Here is a 22,804-nt window from a genome sequence, read left to right as displayed (position 1 = left end):
ATTTTCTCACTTGCATTGCAATGGTTATCAGTAAGAGTGTAGATTTCTTCTTAGTTTCTTAAAACCAGTTTTCACATAAAAATATGCATGTGCCTATATTTACACACATCTATTATTTACGTACAACAGTCAAAGTCTTAAAGGCTGGGGTTTATATCTTTGCCCATCCCCTCCCCCCAACAACCCTAATAGAAAGGTTTTTCATTTTGCTTAAAAAATTAAAAAAAAGAAAGAAAAACCAGAACCAAAAAGACTGTCTAGCTTTTAACAGTCATGCTGGTGGATAAGTGAATGGCAGGGCAGACTGGCAAATCAGGGGGCTGATTAGCCACGTGGGGAAGAGGATTAGCTGCCTTGGGCTGAGTTTGCTGGTCCTGAAGCTTACAGTTTTGGTTACAGAGAGGCTTGTCTGGCACGCCGATTTGGTCTACCTCGAGCTTTGAAAGTTGTGTCTAACCCTGGTGTCAGTTTATCACAAGTGCATTAAAAATATAGAGATCTATCAAGTTCCACATTTATATGCCATCAAATGGAAAAGGACCAGACAAACAGTGCAAAGGTCAAATAATCACTATTTTATATCGGGACAGTACATTTCATATTTCAACCGAAAGACAAAAATGCAGTTTAACTCAAAAGGCACAACAATTAAAACACAGAAAATAACGGCATCTCTCAGATGCCTTATTTCTAAATTAAACAAACAAAATACATGAGTTTTGTTCCCTTCCCTCCCTCAACGCAAGCCCACAAGCTTTTCCCAAAGTCTTAAGTTTTCGATGCCATACAGCATCCAGCATCGTGGACTTGTGAGGCGCTTGAAGGTAGCAATTAAAATGCTTGCGAGGTCTAGTGAATGGCATTCAAAAGGGACCTCAAAGTGCAGTTATATCTTTTTTCAAACATGTTACAGGCTGAGCTGGCTCTTTGAACACTATCACTCTGCTTAAATTCAGGAAGCAGGCTTTAAAAATGCAAAAGGCATACAAGTTGTATTTCAGTGCAAATCTTCAGCTGGTAATTGGAAAAGATTCCAACAATTAAAAAACAGAAAAAAGAAAGAAAAATCTTTTGTATCACCTGCCCCTCCCCCCACCCAAAGCTGAAATGAAGAGAAAAACAGAACAAAACAAAAATAGAAGAATTACAGATGACTTTGGAATCATTTAGGAATCCACTACTTCCAATTAAAATTTTTTGAATACATTAAGAAATCATTTAAAAAGCAAAAATAAACACAAAGGTACTGTTTCAGACTGCTCTTCACGTCTAGAGTGAGCTTCCGTGTGGAGTGCGTTTGAACTTTTAGTTGTGGGCAAGGAGGGGGCGCTGAGGAGGTGCGAGGCTGTGCTGGGGGAGACCACAGGCCAGCTGGGGGCACAGGCGGCCACCACTCCCGCTTCAGCCAGTGAGCCCTTAGGTTGCAGTGCGGCTGTAGATTTTAGGAATGTTCTCATCACTTTGTGACACACACTCTGTTTCAGCGTCACAGTTATTACAAATGGTTCAAATTCAATGAAAAAGGTTCGCCAGAGGTTGGAAACATCGAGACCTCGAAAATATGAATGCAAAAATATTAAGGGGAAATGAACCAATTTTGTAGATACCTACATACAAAGTTTCTAGAACATCTATAAAAGCACAAAGTCATAAGAATTTATTTTCCATTACATTAGTTTATATAAAATGAATAAATAGTATTTATAGATTTAATGTGTCTTATGTACATATACATGTGCTCTGTTTTAGCTTAAATAAAAATGCTACAAAGTGGGAGACCACTTAAGGGAGAAATCATAACCAGAAAGAAAAATCAGCCTTTTAAACTATCAACCCAAAAGCCTCCATAAAGAAGTTTCTGGGTGCGTCCAAAAACAGTGAGGAAGGATTCTAGTAACACTGTACCATCCCCTCCTGTTCACCTGCAACAGAGAGTAGAAATGTGGACGTTTCCCCTTTCACTGATGATGGACACTAGCTCAGCTAGCGCCAAAGCTCAGTTATTGCTGAAAGTTACATAGGAAAATAGATTAAGATTGGACCAAATATCACTTATTCGGGGAAAAAAAAAAAAAAAAAGAGGCATAATCAGTTTGTGTTAAGTGGGAAATGGAGATCTCATTTATCTCTGAGGTAGGAAAAAAAAATGTTCCAGAGACAAGTAGCAAAACCAACTGGAAGGGGAAACATGCCTTCAGAGAGCAGGCACAGCACGGACCCAGGGACAGCGCACAAAAACAGACCATACCATTGCGTTTGTGAGGACAAATGATGTTGGAACTTCTGTAAGCAAGGTGTCCATCCGAAGGTTAGAAATACTGCTCCTGTCTGCACGGGGGTTGGGGTGTTCACTTGGGGTGTGTGTATACGTGTGTGTCTGTGTGTGTATGTGTGAGAAGGGCGTGTTTTCTGGAGGTATTCCTGACTCGTCACGGGTGGTGAGGGCCAGGGCTAAGTGCTCTTCAATGCCACTTTCAAAGCTTACTTTGGAGTTCTAAGATCAGGATCTCCACTTGAAAAGTTTGTTTCCTTCAGTTTCCTAAGCACAAGACACATTTGGACATTTCTGCTAGGCATGTCACACAGGAAGCCAGAAAACGTTAAGGAAGGTCTAGAAGAACACACGGGACAGTAAGTAAGAGGGGGAACTGCCGAGATGTGTGAGGGGCTTATTCGGCCTCAGAGTTCTTGGATGCTTCAAACGGATTGGAATGTACAGTCTCTCAGAGAGACTTGTGGAGAGAAAGAGAGAAGCTAGAGGATGCAATCAGAAATCCACGATCCTGGTCGGCGTCCCCCAACTTCGTGCGGGGCTAAGCAGCATTCTGCCACCCCAGACTGAGCAACATGGAGTCGAGATGCCCCCGGGTGTCCTGGCTGCACTGACTGGCTCAGCGGGGCCGGCCTGCCCGACACTGGGCAGGTGCGGGCTGCTCAACCCTTTTTGAGATGGAAATTGGGGATTTAAAAAAAAAAAAAGAAAAGAGAAAAAGAAAAAACAGAAACCCACAATCCTAAGCACTTCCTTGACAACTTTAAACGCAGCTGCTCTTGGTGACGTGGTACACGGAAGCCGACGTGCGAGGGGATTGTGGGCAGGTCCCATACGCTACCTAAATTGGAGCCGACAGGGAGGACCATCCGGGCGGCAGCCGAAGCGACCATGCTCTCCTAGAGACCAAGACACGTCGTCTTGTGACTGTCCTGGAGCTTTATTCTCTTGACGCTGGAGCTGGAGTAGCCCTCATCACTGCCCAGGCTTTGCATGCTTCCCCGCTCGTCCGAGTCGCTCACGCTGCTGCAGCTCCAGTCCAGGTCGCCCGTGAGATAGTCTGTGCTCTCGACGTCCACGTCAATCTCTTCTGTGGGGACGAGACAGACCTTGGTGAGGGCCTGCTTTGGGAAAGACGAGCTCGGCGGCGGGCCCTAACCACTGAGGGACCAGGAGGCCGGCTCCTGCAGGTCACACCCCTTGACTTCTCTAAGTCAGGGAGCTTCTTGGTCCCCCCTCTGCCCGGGTGGAAGGGGGCGGGGGCGGGGGGAGGCTCACCCCTGTCGGAGTCAGAGCGCTCCGAGGAGACAGTGGAGCCGGTGCTGTCCATCCGTATCCTCTCGATGCCCAGCTTCTCCAGCTGCCTCTTCAGGTGCCGCTGCTCTCGCTGCAGCTGGTCGATTTGGTGAATGGCTTTTCTGTCACAGTCTTCAAGTTTCTGTGGGTCGAAGGGGCAGTTGTTGAAGGGCGCGGGCACATTTCACAATCGGTGATGGCCCCGCACCTCCCTGTCTAGAGGTGAAATATGCCAGTTTCCCACAGAAGCCGTCTGCCGTGTCCCTTGTTGAGCTTCTCGCGGGGACAGCGAGCTGACTGGCTGGTGACCCCGTTTTCATCTACCTTTATCACCATCAACAGCACTGTGGAACCTGTACTGTTGTGTGGATTCCAGGGTGAGCTGACACACTGGCACCGGCCCCCTCAACTGCCACAGTGAAAAGACCGTGGCGGGAACCCCCAACCTGGTCTCCCTTGTCTGTGGTGACGCCTCCCCCAGCACCTACTCTCTGAGCAACTGTGTGTGACAGAAGCTTAAGAAACATACCTTTTCCTTTAAAGGTATGTTTATTCAAGTACACATCCCAGTTACACTGGTGATTTTTTATGTCATGCCAAGTCTCCGTTAACTTCTGTCTGTTGGCGGGAATGATATTCCCTTTTGAAGTTCTCATTCTGAACTGTCCAAATAAGAGCTTAGAAAACACATTTTCATAAATCACTTTGTTTTCACAAATCTGTTCTCCAGTGTCTCAGATAATTCTTCAGATAATTATGAAGATTGTGTAATTGTGGTTGTTTTGCTCTAAACAGAGGTTCTTGCCCCCTGCTGCAGAACTGCCATGTATGCAGGCTACTAACTATAATTCAAGTGACATGTGTCTGCTTGTGACTATAACTATAAAAACACGCTAAACAGTGATTTTGGCCCAGGATTTTACCCTTTGCTTTTCAAGACACATACTGTGTGCTGACTTTGTTTCAGACCCTCTGGGAGGTGCTGGGGATACAAGGTGAACACAAAGATCCGGTCCCATCCTTGCCTGTACTCTAACATAGTGGACGGAAACAAGTGAACAGTCACACAAACCATGGTCAGAGGTCAACTGTGACGAGTCCTAAAGGGAGAGATCCAGCAGTAAGGACCATCTCTTAACAGGAAGAAGGCAACTCAGTCATGGAAGGCGTCCCTGCACCGCGATACCTGTGCTGAGGTCTGAAGGATGACAAGAAGTCATCTAGGTGAAGAAGGGAGGGAAGAGTGCACCACGCAGAGGGCACAGCATGTGCAAAGGCCCCGTGGTGAGAGAGCCTGACAAGGGCAAGGGACTTAGCGCAGGGCTGGGTGGGGAGTGTCTGGCATGAGCTGCTGCTGCACAGGCCAGGGTGTGGGAAGGGGGCAGGTAAGGCAGGCCTGGCTCAGTATGTCCTGAGCAGCCACGGTACACTTTTCCATGTGGTGACATGTTGATTTGAACTTTGGCAGGACTGACCTTGGGAAGCAGGAGATTAGCTTGGAGGAGCCCTCTGAGGAGTCTGCTGCAGTACATGATGGTGTTTATGGAAACAGAGCAGGCTGTGGCATATGTAAGTCTTGAAGGCATGTGGCTAAGGAGCAAGACGATATCAGGATCAAGGGTGACCCTGAGTTTCTGGCTCGTACATCACATGGACAGCTGGAAGGACAATTTAACTTCTGGTTCTTGGGGGGTGAGAATTACTCGGTTGGGTGCTGGACAGGTTGAGTCTGTGATTCATCCAAGAAGCAGGTTGGAAGAGTTCAGAGGAGAGAACTGTCCCGGAGACAGTCTCTCATAACAACAAACAAACCCTCAGTGGGCAGGTCAAGACAAAAAGGTACCTCAGGATGCACTTACCTTTATGTGCAATTTGGCTTTTGTTAATAAACTCAACGTAGTGTGTCGATTTGATTCTGGACCAAGTGGCACCAGCCCCTTCAACTTTTCCAGGCATAAGCGAAGGTGGGCCCGTCTACAAAAACAAGATCAAAGAAGCACTTGAGACTTTCATAGCTGGCCAGAAGGCACCCGGGAGAACAAGCTTTAACAGAGTATGAAGTTGCCCAGGCCCACTGAAGACAAATGCCACCAGGGACTTCTGGCCAAGTGAACATCTTTTGAAATTAGGCAACTCTGATAAAAACCAAGGAGACGCAAAAATCCATGGTTTTCTAAAGTTGAGTCTATAACACACATCAAAGGTAAACACTGATATCTACATACTATACATGCCAGTGAGAGAATCCTTTGAACCCATACCTCTCTTTCCCCTTTCAGGATCACTAAATCACGACAACTATATCTTGCTGTATATAATATTTATCCATGTGAATGACAAATGTGTATGGTTATTCGTTACAATTATTTTAATAATAGCAAAGATTGAAACAACCCAACCCATCATCAATAGGGACTGGTCAAGTGAATTATGGTGCACCCAGACAGGAGAGTACTATGCAGCTATGAAAGACAATGAAAATATGCTCTATGCATTATGAGGAAAGAGCACTCAGATATGCTGTTAAGAAAAGAAAAGCAAGATACCAAACTATGCCTATAACATGCTATCTCTGAGTAAAAATAGAAGAAAAATTATTATCTATATTCATGTTTTCTTGTGTGACATAAAGAAAGTCTGAAATGATACATAAGAAACTAGTAACAGCAACTGGGCAGAGAGGCATCAGGGCTAGTCGGACAGGGACAAAGACAGAGAGGGGATTTTTACTGAATAATTTGTTACAGGTTTTGGTTTTTCAGCCATTCAAAAAGTTAAATGCATTTTTTCAAGAATAAGGAAAAAGCCCATCAGTGGTATTGCTATACCAACAAGCATGCTGAGAGCTGGCAAGGACCACCTGTATGTCTTGGAGCGGGACAGAACAGGAGGAAGGCCGCCCGAGGCAGAAGCTGCAGACACTCACTGAAGAGACAGTATTCACTACAGACCAGAAGCATAAGAGTCTCTACAATTCTGGAAATGAATACTTCACTGAAACCCTGGTTTAGGCTTTATTCTGGAACCTAGCAGATTTTGTGAATGTAAGAAACAGCTGAGGTTCAGAGTTCTTGCTTCAGTGAACCTCCACCTCCTCAAAGCCTTTGCAGGCCATTCCAGTCCACAGGGCTTCCTCCTTTTCCTGAGTACTTTTTATACAATTCATTGGGAAATTCACTGTTCTGCCTGAATTTTTTGGTATTTGTGACTTAACCATTCATTGCTAACTCCTTAGCAAGTTGGGATTACAACTTAACTATTGTTCAGTTGCCTTGATGCCTTCCCCTCTCATATATGTGCTTAATACATGTTTGTAGCATGGATGGTGTCTTCTATTCCACTGGACCAAGTTTCTCGGGGCTTGAGTAGTTCTGAGCCCCTGCCTCATCTGCTTCTGAGCCTCCTTCCTCATCTAGCTCTGGAGGTTGCCCTGAGGTCTCCAAGGCTCCCTAAGCCCTGATGTCCAGGGGTTAGGAGCTCGAGGAGTCCAGCATTCATTCCTGAGCTAGGAAGATGTAGTGGTACAAATTCTGTACTATTTTATAAGACTTCTGCTTGCTCTGAAAACCTGCCCATGTGGAATGGCCGCAAACAAGGACTCACATTAGAAGTGTGCTCCTTCAACTACTACATGAGGAGAAACACAAACACAGGAGCTGTGTATAAAATGTACTTGTTCACCTCTTCATAAAAGAGCCATGAAAACAGATCCTACTATTAGAAACACTATGAAAAACTATGATTAGTCATATATAGTTATCTAACTTATTCCCACTACAAAGTTTACACATTTTTTTAAAAGTTCAAAAATTAAAATGAGACCTTTTTTTCAGCCTGCTCACTGCAAACACTGCATGATTGAGAACAGTGTCATATTAGTCCTCTTATGATGTGGGTTTATCTACAGATATGAGTATGTACATTTTTAAGGAAGTTTGTTTTCTGATAAAAATAATAAAAGTCATCTTTCCATGCAGTGTCATTTCTAGTTATTCAGGGAGTCGGGCCCAGAAAAGACAATTTCACTCCCCAAATGTGGGTGGCCAAAGAACACTCCCAGTTGTGAAACTTGAAATCAGCCATTTGACTGATTCAAGCTTAGAGTAATACATGTTCGTTCAGTATTTGCTGACCTAGTTTTATGAAAATAGGGCCGCAGTGCTGCTGGATTTTGTAGAGATCCAAAGTCAGCGGGTGTCTTTGGAGTGCCTGCCTCGGCCTGCTACAGCGCCTCACTGCTCCAGCCCCATAGCTGCCCTGCCCACCGTGCCGCACACACATCCGCAGGCTGGTGCCTGGACCGACCTCAGGGGAGGGATGAGGTATGTGAGGAAGCTTCAGTTCTATCACAGAGCAGTGAAATTCAATTCTTGAGCCAGATGCAGAAAAGCAAACAGACCCCTCTGTAGCAGCTTCCACTGAGGGTCCTTGACTCCAAGACACACCCCTACCCCCAAGCTGGGACCCAGAATCCTTCAGCCAGCCGTGAGCACACATGGACCTCCTAGATCTAAAACAAGTAGAACAAGCTCCTGTCTCGGCTCTCTGTCCTCAGCCTGACCCCTCCCCTGCCCAGGGCTCTGGCCTTCTAGAAGGAGCCTACTGTTCCACCGTGAACCTGGCCTAACCCCCTCTTCCAGGAATTAGCAGGTTTGGCTGTATCTCCTCAACAGGAAGCCACTCGACACTTCCATCTGACCCTTACTTGGATCCCCTCTCATCACATATTCAGACAGACCTCTTCCTGTTGTCTAGAGCTGCCTCCCAGCTCCCCACCCCGACCCTGCCACCAGCAGAAAAGGGTAGTCAAATCCTGGCCCCCTCCTGCCCCAACTGCCTCCTCTTTTTGCACTGATCCAACTGCTTTGTAAGTGATGGACTTTGACAAACCTCATCTGCTGACTCTTCAGAAATATTGCTCTCGTTATTGTGAATAGGTTGATATACCTTTGATCTACAGTCGTACAGAGAAACCAATCTTTGATCTGGATGCTCAGAGTCAAGTGTGGCCTATAACTAGTGATAATTAAACTAGATGCAAACTACAGCTTCTCTTTGGTATGCTTTTTTTTTAGTATCTCAAATTTTATTTATTTTTGTTTTTAATTATTTTTATATTCTGAATGTGTCAGTCACTATACAACCAAATATTAGCGTAGTGATTAGGGTAAAGGTTTGGGACTCTGGCCTTGCCACTTATTTCCTGTGTGACCTTGAGCAGATTACTTAACTCCATGCAGCATCCGTTTCCTTGGCAGTAGAGGATGACAATGCCTCCCTGTGAGGCCTGTCATGAGTATTAACTGAGATGGGGTATGGAAGCCCAGACCAGGGTCTGACGGGAAGTGCTCTGTATATGGTAGCAGTTATTCTTTCAATCCTAGCTTCCTTTGAGGAAGGATAATTGCTGGGAGCAAACACAGATAATTATAACCCTATCATATTCCTTTCAAAATCAACAGGGAACTCAGAGTGTCTCACTCGGTAAACAGAGGCTGTCTGGTTAAAATCCAGTTCACTCAACTCTTCCTTAAGGAAAACGGACATCTTTTGTCATTAAAAGATTTAGTGGAAAATCTAATCCATTTTCTATGGAGATACAGGTCTTGCTTATGCCAAAGGTACTATTTTTTTTTTTTTTTTTAACATTTAAAATATTAGCAGGGACTTTACAAAGCTAACCCCCATCATGCAGAGGCAGGGCTGGAAGGGACTCCGCAGTATGGAGGGAACCATCTAAATCACATGAAGACTCCTGCTTACATCTCTAGTTCGAAGGCCAAAGACAAGTAAAAATTGGGGCAAATATGTACGGACCTTGGAAATGCAAGCTCATTTCCGGATGTGTTATCCATACCCAGAAAACCTAAAATATTTCATGTACGATAGCAAGAAGAAAGGAAAGCACGTCTAAGTACAGACTTAAAATAGTCTGGGAAGGCTCTCTGGGAAGAAAACTGTAAAACTTTGCTGAGAGACATAAGAAAATCTGAATAAATGGAAAAAATAGCACATCCCTAGATATGAACCCTCAAGGTAAAAATATCAATGTTACCCAACTTTTTCTACAAATTTAACATAATTCCAGGAGAAAAAAAATCCCCACAGCATTCTTCTTAATGCTGGGAAATTAAACTTCATCCAGAAGAATAAAGAGACTGCCAAAATTCTTGGAGAAGAATGAAGAGGACTATGCTATACTAATCATTAAGTTGTATTACAAAGTATCAATAATTAAAAATAGAATATACTAATACAGGAAAAGGTGGACAAATCAAAGGAAGAGAAGAAAAAAATTCCCAGAAACAGACTTAGGAATAGATGTGAATTGAGCATATAATGGAGCTAACACTGCAAATCCTTGGAAAAGAACAGATTACTCAGAAAATAGTAGGGGAGTGGGGAATAAATATCAAAAGACATTCTAAATATATTAAACATTTAAATATAAGGTATATTTGGATATGACTTAGTTCTGTTCTTAGTTTTCCTTAACTCATGTCAGCCATGAATTATGGAAAATTAAACCTGCAAGTGAATGAGGTCATCAGTGAAGTGGGCTCTGGCCTTTGGGGGGCACTTCCTGCCACTCAAGCTTGGCACTGACAGAAGGCACCTGGGTTCACCAGTGTGCTCTCAGACAGTTCTGAATGCTGCTCTTTTTATTTCTGCTTCCAGACTCAAGCTACTTTGATTCTATCCACACCTCTCTCGCTCAGGTGAGCAGATTTGTAAATTGATGGAAAGATGCAACAAAAAAGTAAGTCTCCAGGTAGAGATGATGCTATTTGAAGACAGTGCTCCTGAATTTACTCTGTTATCCCTAAAGTTCTACCTGATCGTATGTAGCCAAGACCAGGAGGAATGGTGTGAAAGAGGGTATGCAGGTGTGTGTGTGAGTGTACTGAGAGAGAGGCACTGTTATCAGACATTACTCTTCTTATGGAGGATGTAACTGGACTCTCGCTGCCAGAGTTTCACAGTGAAATGTATGACACAAAAACGTACCAGGCTGGGGCAGAGCCAACAGGATGGTAGCCAGTGAAGAGGACACATAAGTAATCAGGTTCACAGATGGAAATCCTGAAATATACACTTGGTTGTTTCATTCACTTATTAACCTCTAGCATCTCTCAAAGGATTACTATGCACTGCTACCTTCCTAGGTGCTGGTGATAGAATGCTGAGTGAGACAAAGTCACTGCCTTCGAGGTACTAAAAGTTTAAGTTTACTTCAAACATATAAACAAATTATTGCAGAATCACTTATCTCAGCTACCTGCAGGCTGTGACAAATAACAGCTCTCACTGAAAGTTCTAGAATGGACCCTCCTTTGCCCTCTACCGAACATTATTTTTTCTTTTCCTTTATCTACATCTTGTTTGACTTAACTTCTCCATAAGGGTTTTCAAGCTTTCACAGATTAGAAGCGTGTTTCCCTTTCCAAATAGATAACATTCATTTATCCTTTTACCTGCATGCTGCAGACCTCCTATGTATCTATTTGTTCTGTTTCTTCCATTACCAACTAACAGAAGTGACTGTCTTCCATTTCGTCTTAATCCACTTGAGTCTACAAATAATAAAGCATCTGCAGATGCTGTCCTAATAGTAGAACCTGATTTCTTTGGTAATTCACATGCCTTCTCTTTGAGGAAAGCCATGCTTAATGAACATGATCCACTGGACCTCACCGAGTACTAGTTTTCATTAAAACTGGGCCTAAGACTATTACCAAGGGAGAAAATAAGTTACATAAACCATACCTATTTCCTCTCCTACTTTTGTGTGGACACAGATTTAGCCAATTAAATAGTAAATCCTATATGATAACTGGAGGGTGAAGTGAAGTGAAGTCGCTCAGTCGTGTTCAACTCTTTGTGACCCCATGGACTGTAGCCTACAAGGCTCCTCTGTCCATGGAATTTCCCAGGCAAGAGTACTGGAGTGGGTTGCCATTTCCTTCTCCAGGGGATCTTCCAGAGCCAGGGAAGGTTGAATAACTGGTGGTTGAATAAAGATAATTTCCAATATGGGTATGTAATATGGGTATGTATGAGCTGCATAGTGATTTTAAAAAAGAATATTTAGTATAGACTAAGAAGAAATAAATCTTACGGTGTCAAAAATTTCTCCCCTAAAAGTGACTACAGGTCACGGAAATCATAACCTTCTCCAGATTTTGGGTTGAGACCAAAGCCTTACTGGATTACAAAAAAATCCAGGGGAAGAATACAAGTCACTCTTTGAGGGAAAAAAGTACTTTCCTTTTTCTAAAATGGTACCTTTATAAATATTGCCAAATGCATCCTTATTACTGACTTAAGTGGAATCTTGGAAGGTTTTGAAGATCTTTCATAACTGTGATGGTAACCTTTGTAAAATACACAAAGATAGCCATACATCCTCACTGTATGGGAACATGACACTAAGTACGCAATGCATAAACAGTAATTCATGCTGACTACATTTTAATAACGTCAGTTCTATATTAAAGTATTAAATACATAATAATCTATTTAATATTTCCTTTATAGAGCCCAATTTTAAAAAAACACAAAATATAAATTATAGTACCTGCTAGGTCTATCTCACCCTTCAACTATTAATGTCTAGGACAAAAAGTCAAGGAGTGCCTGAAATTGGCTGAATAATTAGCATGTCTCTTCTACAAGTTCTTCCAAGAGGTACAGTTCAGGAAAATGGATTATAGTAGCACAAATTAGGGTGCACCTCCACACCATCACCAGAGAGATCTGTACACTAATGCCTATACCTTTCCTTTGTAATGACCTGGCTGTGTCCTCAGGGCCCTGTAGCAACAAAACAATGTGGATTTGTTACAACATCCTAGAGTGAAATGTGAATGTGGTCAAGGGTGTTCAAAAGCGGAAGAGTGGTGCAATGCACACCACAACTCAGGCCCCTACCCCTTCCGTGGGAGTCTGGCCATTTGAAAAGCAAGACTCCAGAAGAAACAACTCTAGGGAACTGCAGTCTATTAGCATATCTTGCCAAGAGAGACCTGACTGGAATGGCTTCTCAAGTCAGACCAGATGCCATGAAATACTGTTTGACCAGATAAAAACAACAGCTTAGGTCAGGCTGCCGAGTCCTCCTCACAGAGCACACACAGAAATCTTTTGTCATGGGGTCAGAAGACTCTGGTAGAGGTACTCTCTCTAGACCAGCTGCTTAATTCCAGAAAGGCCTGCATGTGTGTACCATTCCAGAAAAAATGGGTGTCTACAATTAAAGGAGATGCTAGAGCCTTCTTTTGAAAAGGAGCCCATTCAAGCACCTGACTCCTGACCCACCGGCTGCAGCGTATTTGCATTCACTCAGCCTCCATTTTGCTGAGCAGCGTATTGAAGGGCATTCAAACCAGAGGAATTACCAGCTAAGGAAAAGAGACAGCACAATTATCATCAATAAAGGGCATATCACAGCAACCAAAGACTAAAAGGTTTCCCACCTCCCAACAATAATTAATTAGTGGTAACAACAGTGGGAAACCAGTAGCAATTTAAAAATATATACACATAAATCCAGGAATACCTTTTACAAGGCATGTGTAAGATCCACATGGAAACACAACAAAACTTGGCTTAGAGACATAAAAGAGATCTGAGTAAATGAACACACACATCAAATCCTGGATGGAAAACTCTAATATGTAAACATGTACTTTTAAAGGTTAATTTATACTGAAATTATTTCGTTTGCATTTTGAAAATCCCCAAAGAATTTGGGGTATGGAGAATTGAAAGACTAACTATGAAATTCATCAAGAAAAATAAACTGGTAAAATAAAAAAAAGGAGGAGGAGGGAAGAATAGGGATTTGCTTCACCAGATCCTGAAGTGCATGAAACCACAATGATTAAAACTGTACACTGGTGCAGGAAGAACAGACAAATCAGTGGAACAGAAGAACAAGTCCAGAATCAGACTTAGCCTGAATTTAGTACACACAGAGGCAGCAACTTTAAATAGTGTGAGAACACCGATTCTGTAAAGGTAAATGACAAACAGGGCGACCGTATGACACCTGAAGGGACAATACCTTTTTTTTGGCCACATGGCTTGTGGATCTCACTTTCCCAACCAGGGATTGAACCCACACCCTGCACTGGGAACATGGAGTCTTAACTGCTGGACTGCCAGGAAAGCCCACCAAGGGGCAATTTCTTTCATACACACCCTTCATATTTTAGAATCTTTTCAAAATAAAGAAAAAGATAAATGCCTCAGTAGAGAATTGGGCAAAGCTTATTTAACAGGCTTCCCTGGAAGCTCAGACAGTAAAGAATCTGCCTACCATGCAAGGAGACCTGGGTTGGGAAGATCCCCTGGAGAAGGGAATGACAACCCACTCCAATATTCTTGCCTGGAGAATCCCATGGACAGAGGAACCTGGTGGGCTATAGTCCAGGGTGTTGCAAAAAGTTGGACACAACTGAGCAACTAACACTTATTTAACAGGCAATTCACATACACAGACACAAACTGTCAAAGATAATAAAAACTGTTAAACTGTCTTAGTAATATAAGAATGCAAGTTAAAACAAGCTGTGTGTTTGCTTTTTATCTATCAAAGTTATAAAAGTCTAAGCTAAAACATAAACTTCCGAAGGTGAAGGAAAATATGGCCTATAATCTGCCTGGTGGGCAATCTAGCAGTCAATATCAAAAACCACAACCATTTGGATACCAGTCATTTCACAACCATGAACTTACCCTAAAGAAATAATTATCTATTTATCTATAAGATAGTTTAAGGAAGCATCAATTATGTCAGCAAAATACTGGGAAGAACCTAAAATAGGAGACTGGTTATATGAGTTATGGCACACCATATGATGTAATACTGATTTTTAAAAAGTATGCACAAAAATCTAGTGGACACAGAACTTAGTAGGAATGTTGACAGTTGTTGCTGCTGCAAGGTCTGTTACCAGTGATTTTTATTTTCTTTGTGCTTTTCTGAACTTTCCAACTTACTAAACTATTTTAAAAGTTTCTTTCCAAAAAACCATTGAAAAATACATTTCAAAGTTTCACTGATCTCCTTGGGCTGCTAGAATTATGGATGATTTAATTTTTAGTGTATGATTTCTGAAGGCTTTCCTGTGGTTCAGTAGTAAAGAATGTGCCTGCAATGCAGGGGACTCAGGAGATGCATGTTTGATCCCTGGGTGGTGAAGATCCCCTGGAGGAGGGCATGGCAATCTGGTCCAGTATGCTTTCCAGGAAAATCTCATGGACAGAGGAGCCTGGCGGGCTACAGTCCATGGGGTTGCAAAGAGTAGGACATGACTGAAGCGACTGAGCACACAATACACTATATTTCTCAAAATTTTCTATGAGATCAGTTTTAAAACGAAAGAAAGATCATACACTCACCATGGGTGTTTCCTTAGGAGGCTAGACCCACAAAATTAGTTAAAATGCAGAGAAGCACATACCAAGTGACAGACGTATCTACAGTGACACCAAACTGAGCCCTCCACCCTGGGGGCTAGGGTTCTGATGGGCTCTGGACCCCAGCACCTAGTACCCAGCATCTATGGTGCTCCATGAATGCCTAGTCTATTGAATGAAAATTACTGCTGCTGCCTCTGCCACTACCACCTCCATCTCCACCATTCTAGAAATCTTTTAATTGTCCCACCACTGCCAAGATTATTAAATGGGCAGTTTGAATATAATATCCTCATAGTGGAGTCCTGATGCACACCAACTATTCAGAATCTCTTAAGAGCCACAGAAAAGGTTTTGGTGTGAAAAAAACTTAACACAAATCTAATTAACTCTGCAATGTTAAAGAGGAAAAAAAAATCCAATTATTAGAATTCTTTTCTCAATTGCCTTTTTTTTTTTTTTTTTGAGAGCCACAGCAATCTTTTTTTTTTTTAATGTGATGTTAAGGAAAAAATGGCCTAAGTGTATTAGCATTTTGCAAAGTGGTCTTCTTTTGTAGGATTCAGCTATGAAAACCAAGGAGATACAGCTGTTCAATTGACCATCAAACCCTAAAATCATAAGCATCTACTCTACAAGAGAAGAACCCAACAACTTTAACTCCCTCCCCGCCCTACCCCACCCCCCCCCTCCCCACCCCACCCACCCCTCCCCGTCCCCCAACTGAAGCAACCAGCGCTTGGTTAAATTAACTAAATGTGAGTCCTTACTTCCCTCTCTTCTGCTCACATGCTTTAGACTAGAGGATAAACGATCAAGACCGTAGAAGACCAAATTCCAAAAAAGGAAGGACAATAAGGAAACCAGACCACTAGCCCTTCAATAAACAAATGTTGCCTGGGCACAATCTGAATTATAAGCAACTGGCCCAGTTATGACTTCAAATCCAGTTTTCTAGAACTTTTACCTCCATCGCTTCCTGTGCAGACTGTCTCTGCATCTTTCTCATTAGACAAACTACATTTCTCTAGGATGGAGACCATGCTGATTTCATACCCCAGTATAAACTTACTTAATACCCTAGTACTGAGCACAAGCTCTTAAGACATGGTAGGCAGAAAATAAACATTCTTGAACTGCTAAAATAAATGATAAAATTGACATCCTGTGGTATTCCTGCAGAGGTGAAGCACAAAGCTGGGTACACCTAAGAGCCTTTACCTGAAGGGATGACATTTTAATAATACAAATAAATGCCTATGAGGAGGAGGAGAACTAGGAGGCTTTTCAGCAGAAACAGTCCCAGTTAACCAGTTCCCCTAAAAACCATGGAGATGTAAGAGAATCTAAAGATGAGAAAGAGAAGCCACATCAGACTACCTTTCCACCTTCAGAAGAGATACTCTGGAGTTTCCAGTTCATGATACGTAAATCCCTAATGCATAAAGATGGTCTGATTTCAAACATGGTCAGTCACAATCATAGAGAAATTGAAAGGGGAGAAGGATGCGGAGAAGCACATGTGCAAGGCACACTCACCATCCATCTCCAACACACACACACACACACACACACACACATACACGGTGGAGTAATGCTAAATGTTTGGCCTGTTCCAAGATTCTCCTCCCTAGGATGCGGAGAAGCACATGTGCAAGGCACACTTACCATCCATCTCCAACACACACACACACACACGGCCTGCACACGCACGCGTGCACACACACACACACACACACACGGCCTGTTCCAAGATTCTCCTCCCTTGTCAGGTCTGGTCTTCCCTTTCACTGATGAAACATGCCATTCAGATTCTGACTATCAGAGTCAGACTCTCTTCAAAGAGGGTTTGCATGAAATAACCACATGTGTTTAGAGAACCATCATCACACATCATCCTGTTCATGCAGAGCACTGAGAAAGCACTCAGTCTGGATGGACAGCCTGTACTTCAAATTGATGGGAGTTCAGAGACCAGATTGGAGAAGGAAATGGCAACCCACTCCAGTGTTCTTGCCTGGAGAGTCCCACGGACGGGGGAGCCTGGTGGGCTGCCGTCTATGGGGTCACACAGAGTCGGACATGACTGAAGCAACTTAGCAGCAGCAGCAGCAGCAGCATATTGCTTGGTACAAAAACTTGGAGGAAGACACTCCTGTCTGCCCAGTGGGATTACCTTAGTGTATGGAAGGGGGTCGGCTCTGGGGGAGGGTGGTTTCATGGCTTTTTATTTGTACACCCCTGTTGGGTTTGGCTTATGGCAACAAAGATACATTATTTTTGTAGTTTAAACAAAAGTACAATAAAGTATAATTTAAAATGAAAAAAAAAAATAAATAAATAAAAAATACTAGTGCAGGATCTCAACCCAAACCAATTAAATCAGAATTGCTAGGGGTGAGGTCTGAGCAGTGTGTGTGGGGGGGTGGGGGGTGGGTGTGGGTGTGTGTGGGTGTGTGTGTGCGCATTGTGGGGTGTGTGCGCATTGTGGGGTGTGTGTGTGTGTGTGTGTGCGCATTGTGGGGGGTGTGTGTGTGTGTGTGTTCCCTAAAGTTCCACAGAGAATTATTAATTTTTTTCAGCATAATAAAAGCAAGTGGTTATGTTTTGCATTACCAGAGGTTGAAGAAAAGGTGCTTTTAAAAACACTCCCCAGAGAGTTTATTATACAAGATTGGTAAAATACTGATAATTGTGGAAGCTGGGTGATGGATACATAGAAGTTGATTACATTATTCACTCCACTTTTATATATTTGAAAAATTCTATAATAAAAAGTTACTCTATAAAATGAGCAGAAATAAAAATGTGTTCTCTTACCCCAAAGAGTACATGACTGTGTGTGCATGCTAAGTTGCTTCAGTTGTGTCTGACTCTTTTTGACCCGAGGGACTATAGCCTGCCAGGCTCCTCTGTCCATGGGATTCTCCAGGCAAGAATACTGGAGCGGGGAGCCATGCCCTCCCAACTCATATGAGTGTATGTGTATACTATATTTAATGGAAATAAACATTAAAAAGAAAACATTAAAATAAAAGCTTTGCAAGTGATTCTAATGTGCAACCAGAGTTGAGAGTGACTAGGCCACATCATTTGAAAAATAAGGAGGCAAATGAGCAGCAGAAGGGAATCAGGTGAGATGTGGTAAGATGGAGCCCAGGGAGGGTGGTCTGCCTCCTCATCTCCAATTTCTGCTTTGCATACATTTACCTAAATTTTGAGCATCTTTACTCACAAGTGAACTTCTGTATGTGCACGTATATATATCTGTGTGTGTACATGATTTAAGACAGCACTACCAATTATATTCAGTAGCATGTAATTTTTGAAAAACACTATTTGTGGGAACATTACCTCTGACTTAAAATGCTTTGGCCTTAGAATAGTCACAGGGAAAGCACTGCTGGGGAACAGCAGGCTGTGGGGATGAGGGTTGGGGGTGTCATCTTGGGAGCTGGGGAGTCCATCTATCTAAGGGCTTTACAGGCAGTGCTGATTACAGGATACTGAGCGAACTCTAATATCAGGGGCTCACTGTGAGAAGCCAAGAGCAGCAACCAAGTGTCAATGAAAAAATACATCAAAGCTCCCCCCATCCCACACCCGGAACCCTCAACTCACCTATTCTTCTCCATTTCATTGTGAGTCGATCTGAAAGAGGGAACAATAAGAGAAACATTATTCTTATTTTAAAGGACTGCTCCAATGCCAACACAATTATTTTAACTTCTTTCTCTCTCAAGCTGGAAGGAGAGAAGACAGAGGAAGGGCTCTACCTAAGAAATTAGTCCCTCTGGGGAAATAGATAAACATAAATATCTCAAACAGCATTCAAGAAGAAGTGACAAACTGAGAGGCATGCATTCCCTCGTGGAAAAGTAATCCATTTTAAGAAAGGAAATAAAAGGGTTCTATTTATACAAAGGGAAAACAACTGCACAATGTGATGCGAATTTGGGTTATATAATACCACAAGGCTTTCTTTAGGCTGAGCATGGAACACCAGAAATTTGGCATCCCCACCCAGCTCTGCAGTTCTCTAGGTGTACTATACACCAAAATTGTACGCTAGGTTGTCTGACTATAGGATACAGTTTTAAAAGGATAAATATAACCCTTCTTCCCTCAATCTTTCTACTCCTTGAAGTTATTTTATTGCATGCAACCTCCCAAAAGATGCTACTGTTGAAGAGCTACCAAATGCTTTTAGGAAGGGGCTTCCAAAACTCAGTTCAATGTAAAGATGACAGGCTGGTTAAGGGCAGCCCTTTGGGTGGAATCTGAGGTCCAGCTTTGCCACTGACTGATACTGTGGAAGAAATACACATGCTTACCGTCCTGTCCTTGGTTAACTCTTGTGTAAAATGGAAATAAAAATGATTGCCAATTATCTACAGAACACATGTGGATCAATGAGGTAGCAACTGTAAAAGTGATGAGAGAGGTTTGGATGAAAGCACAGGTGTGTGTGAAATCAGACTATTAGTGCGTTTATAGCTGACCCTGAATATAAGGCCTGGCCTATGGATTCATGGACAGGTTTTCATAGATGTCACAAGAAGTCAGTCAGTGTGGCTATCTCAGTGTCCATCTCAAATAACTCATCCCAACTAGTTAAAAATAAACTTGAGGAAACTGCCAGCATTATAAATGAACTGAATCTTGACCTTACTTTTGGAAATTCTCTAGAATCTAATCAGTTCAGGAGAGATGACACCCTGGCTCAGGTCAAGAATTCTGTGGGGCAATAATTGGAACTTTACTGGGTCTTGGAAATAAATTCTCAGAGTAATCATGGAGAAACCCTACTTCTGTGAATGCTCGACCATTCATTCACAGCAAGGGGCACCACCATCCCGTTCATTCACACCAGAGACTAGTTGTGGGATTTGGGGCATTCTTGAAATGGGAAATTTCTAATCCAGCACTAAACTTTTTTTCCACAAGCCTTCTGGGATACAATTTTCATTCACAAGGAAAAACAAACAAGACAATAATGACAATATTTTAAATCTTAGAATATTTGTTTTCTAGATAAGGGCTATATGAACCTTAAAACTGGTTAACTTAAAAGCTTTAAGTTGATTCACTTGGTTACCCTTCAGTGTTTTTCTGATGTATACTTCACTTCCTGCAATGGCCAGCAGGATATCACTGTTAACAAGAGTCTGGCATGCAACTGCAAACCTTTGGCTTGATAGCACGTGGCATTCTGGTTTTAACAGAGAATAACAAGTTCAAAGTCTGGCACATTTTTTAGATGGATGAAAATATATGATGACAGGTGGTCAAAATTACCCTGTTTAACTGTAGACATGGACCATTCTAAGGAGGTGGAGGAGAGAAGGGTGGATATTTGAAAAGAACATGGTGTCCGATTACAGAAAAATCAGACACCACAAGTCACCCTTATGCCATCTGGATTCTTTGAAGATACATATAAAAAAATTAAGAATTCCCAAGATAATCTTTTTACAAATTCCATAAGCAGCACAACTCTTTCCAAACTTTGAACAGAGTTTTGGAAACTATGGATCTTATTTGATTACTTAAGAGTGTTGAACACATGGTGATTTTTACAAGAGGACTTACACCTAACGGCTAGGGCATTACTGAAGTACATTTGGTTTAGTGAAACTGAATTTGTCTTTAATAAAAGGGAGGCCATTCAGAAAAGGCCGTCCAGAGACTCCCTGCCAACTCTGTTGATGGGAAAACATTTATATTTTTAATTAAAGCATAAGAATATATAGACACCTTGTATCAAAATCATTTTCCATGTGATTACTGAAAAGATTGGATAACTCTGGACTCATTGATAAAAGATCAAATGTCATCATTTAAAAATATATTTTAACAAAAATATAACTAAGCCAAACCAGTCCCTGGGTTAAAAAAGACTCACACTGTCAAGTCAGCTATATGACCACTGTCTCATAAAAGAACTGGGTGACAAGGGCTGAACTTCCTCTTTCACATGAATGCCAATGCCTGCTTCACCAATGTAACAAAACACACTTTTAAAAACTCTGGATTTCAAATGTAATTATTTAAGTAACTGATTTAAAAAATCAGTGGGAAAGAAAAAAAAATTCCATCTTCCTGTAGTTCTCCAGATGATTCCAGAACAATCAATATTCACAATTTCACTTGTTTTTGTTTTTAGACAAGCAATTAGAGAAACTTAAGATCTGCATTTTCAGTTTCCAAGAAGTTTGCTATGCAGCTAAATTTTATTTATTTTTATTGTTGTCCAAGGAAGAGTAACCCCCAGATGCTACAAGCAAAGAGCTCAGCATTTCAACCTGAATTAACAAGCATACACTGTTACCAATGGTTATGTAAACCAGAAGTAATCTATAGCTCTTACAACAGTTCAAAATTCTGACCATAAATGGCCTTGGATATAAGTCTGATTCAAATCAAGGGGTCAAACTGCATTCTCTGGGGAGATGTCTCATTGCTCAGGTAAGGGTCATTCCAAACAGGTCATGAAGGAAGTGATTACATTTAAAGAAAACAACCTGCTGTTGCTTCATCTGTTTTGCTTGGTGCAATCTCCAGGTTTAATCATGGTCTCGCAGAGATCCCTGCACCACTTAAATTACTGCACGAATTCATCATTAGTCAAGAATATGGAAAACTGTGAGAGCCTCCTGTTTCTAACTATGGAAAGCAAACCAAATCCATTTACAGAAATAATAGAGCTTTCCCCCAAATCCAGAGTTGCAATCATTTTCCCAGGAATAAAGCTGGATATTAAAGAAAAGAGAAAGAATCTATTTCTTGAATTGAAATTCTCAACTATCATTATTTTTCTTTCCTAATCACCTTTTGGAGAAGGGAATGGCAATCTACTCCAGTATTCTTGCCTGGAGAATCCCATGGACTGAGGAGCCTGGCCGGCTATAGTCCATAGGGTCACACAGAGTCAGACACTACTGAAGTGATTTAGCATGGCATAGCATGGCAATCACCTTTTGGGGCCAAGCTACTTCTCTTCAACAACATCCCCTTCTCCTCACCACTGAACATCCCCTCAACAACTTTTCTGTGAAACTTAGGAAAAAACAAAGTACTAAGGATTAAGCCTTGACTATTAATGTGAACAATTCCTCTCAAATCATGAGTGGACAAGAGTAAAAGTAACAAATGAACTATACTTTTCCATAAAAATAAAGCAAAAGGCTTCAATGTCTTTTCAAAAAGTTATTTAAAAAAAATACTATAACAAAAAGCAACACATATTGTTTTATACCACTGCACACTACAAGTCAGCATCAACCTTCTTAAAGGTTGTCAGCACTCGTGCACAGATCTACTTGCTGCCACCTTCAGATAATGCCAAAGGTGGGAGGGAAAGGAAGAACCACCAGGTAACTAATTAACAGGTTCATCCTTCCCGTGCCTTCCTATTTAAGAGCTCGGCACATATGTGCTGCTCACTCATATCCTGTGGTTCTTCCAACGCTAAGGACAATGGGGTGAACCAAGGACAGAAGAGGAAGGAAGAACAAGGGAGTTAAAGGTTTAAGTGGGAAACTTCTGGCTTTTAGTAGTCTATATAATGTCACAGACACTAACCAAATACAGTTATTTGCAGAGTGTTCATGAGAATGGGAGACAGACAAGGATTCTAAATCAGTAAGGAAAATGTCAATGATTTTCAATTACTGGAATAAAAGGTATAATTGAATGAGTCTAATAAAAACAGATTTCCTAGCTAACGTATATATTCAGGGGAAAGAGGGGGAAAAGGGAGTGCAACAGCATTAATGGAGTACTCATTTATACCAGGAAGTACATTCAGGG

At 41.9% G+C, this 22,804-nt stretch overlaps 1 protein-coding gene across 4 annotated transcripts in view; it reads right to left on the bottom strand.

Annotated features, from left to right (window-relative positions):
• Nucleotides 1–560: 560 nt before the first annotated feature.
• The window catches only part of MXD1 (MAX dimerization protein 1), a 30,477-nt gene continuing 8,233 nt past the window's right edge, over nt 561–22,804 (bottom strand). For all 4 annotated transcript variants that reach the window (XM_019970457.2, XM_019970459.2, XM_070798920.1 and 1 more), the window contains 4 exons: nt 18,614–18,643; nt 5,428–5,542; nt 3,551–3,710; nt 561–3,362 (listed from right to left, as the gene is read on the bottom strand). In XM_019970457.2, coding sequence (XP_019826016.1) covers nt 3,172–3,362; nt 3,551–3,710; nt 5,428–5,542; nt 18,614–18,643 — 496 coding nt within the window. In that variant the 3' untranslated portion in view covers nt 561–3,171. The remainder of the gene's footprint in view (nt 3,363–3,550; nt 3,711–5,427; nt 5,543–18,613; nt 18,644–22,804) is intronic.

The sequence above is a fragment of the Bos indicus genome, chromosome 11, assembly GCF_029378745.1.
Source record: "Bos indicus isolate NIAB-ARS_2022 breed Sahiwal x Tharparkar chromosome 11, NIAB-ARS_B.indTharparkar_mat_pri_1.0, whole genome shotgun sequence".
Lineage (NCBI taxonomy): Eukaryota > Metazoa > Chordata > Mammalia > Artiodactyla > Bovidae > Bos > Bos indicus.
Note: the sequence above shows the minus strand (reverse complement) of the source record. Positions and strands in the feature narration are given on the sequence as shown.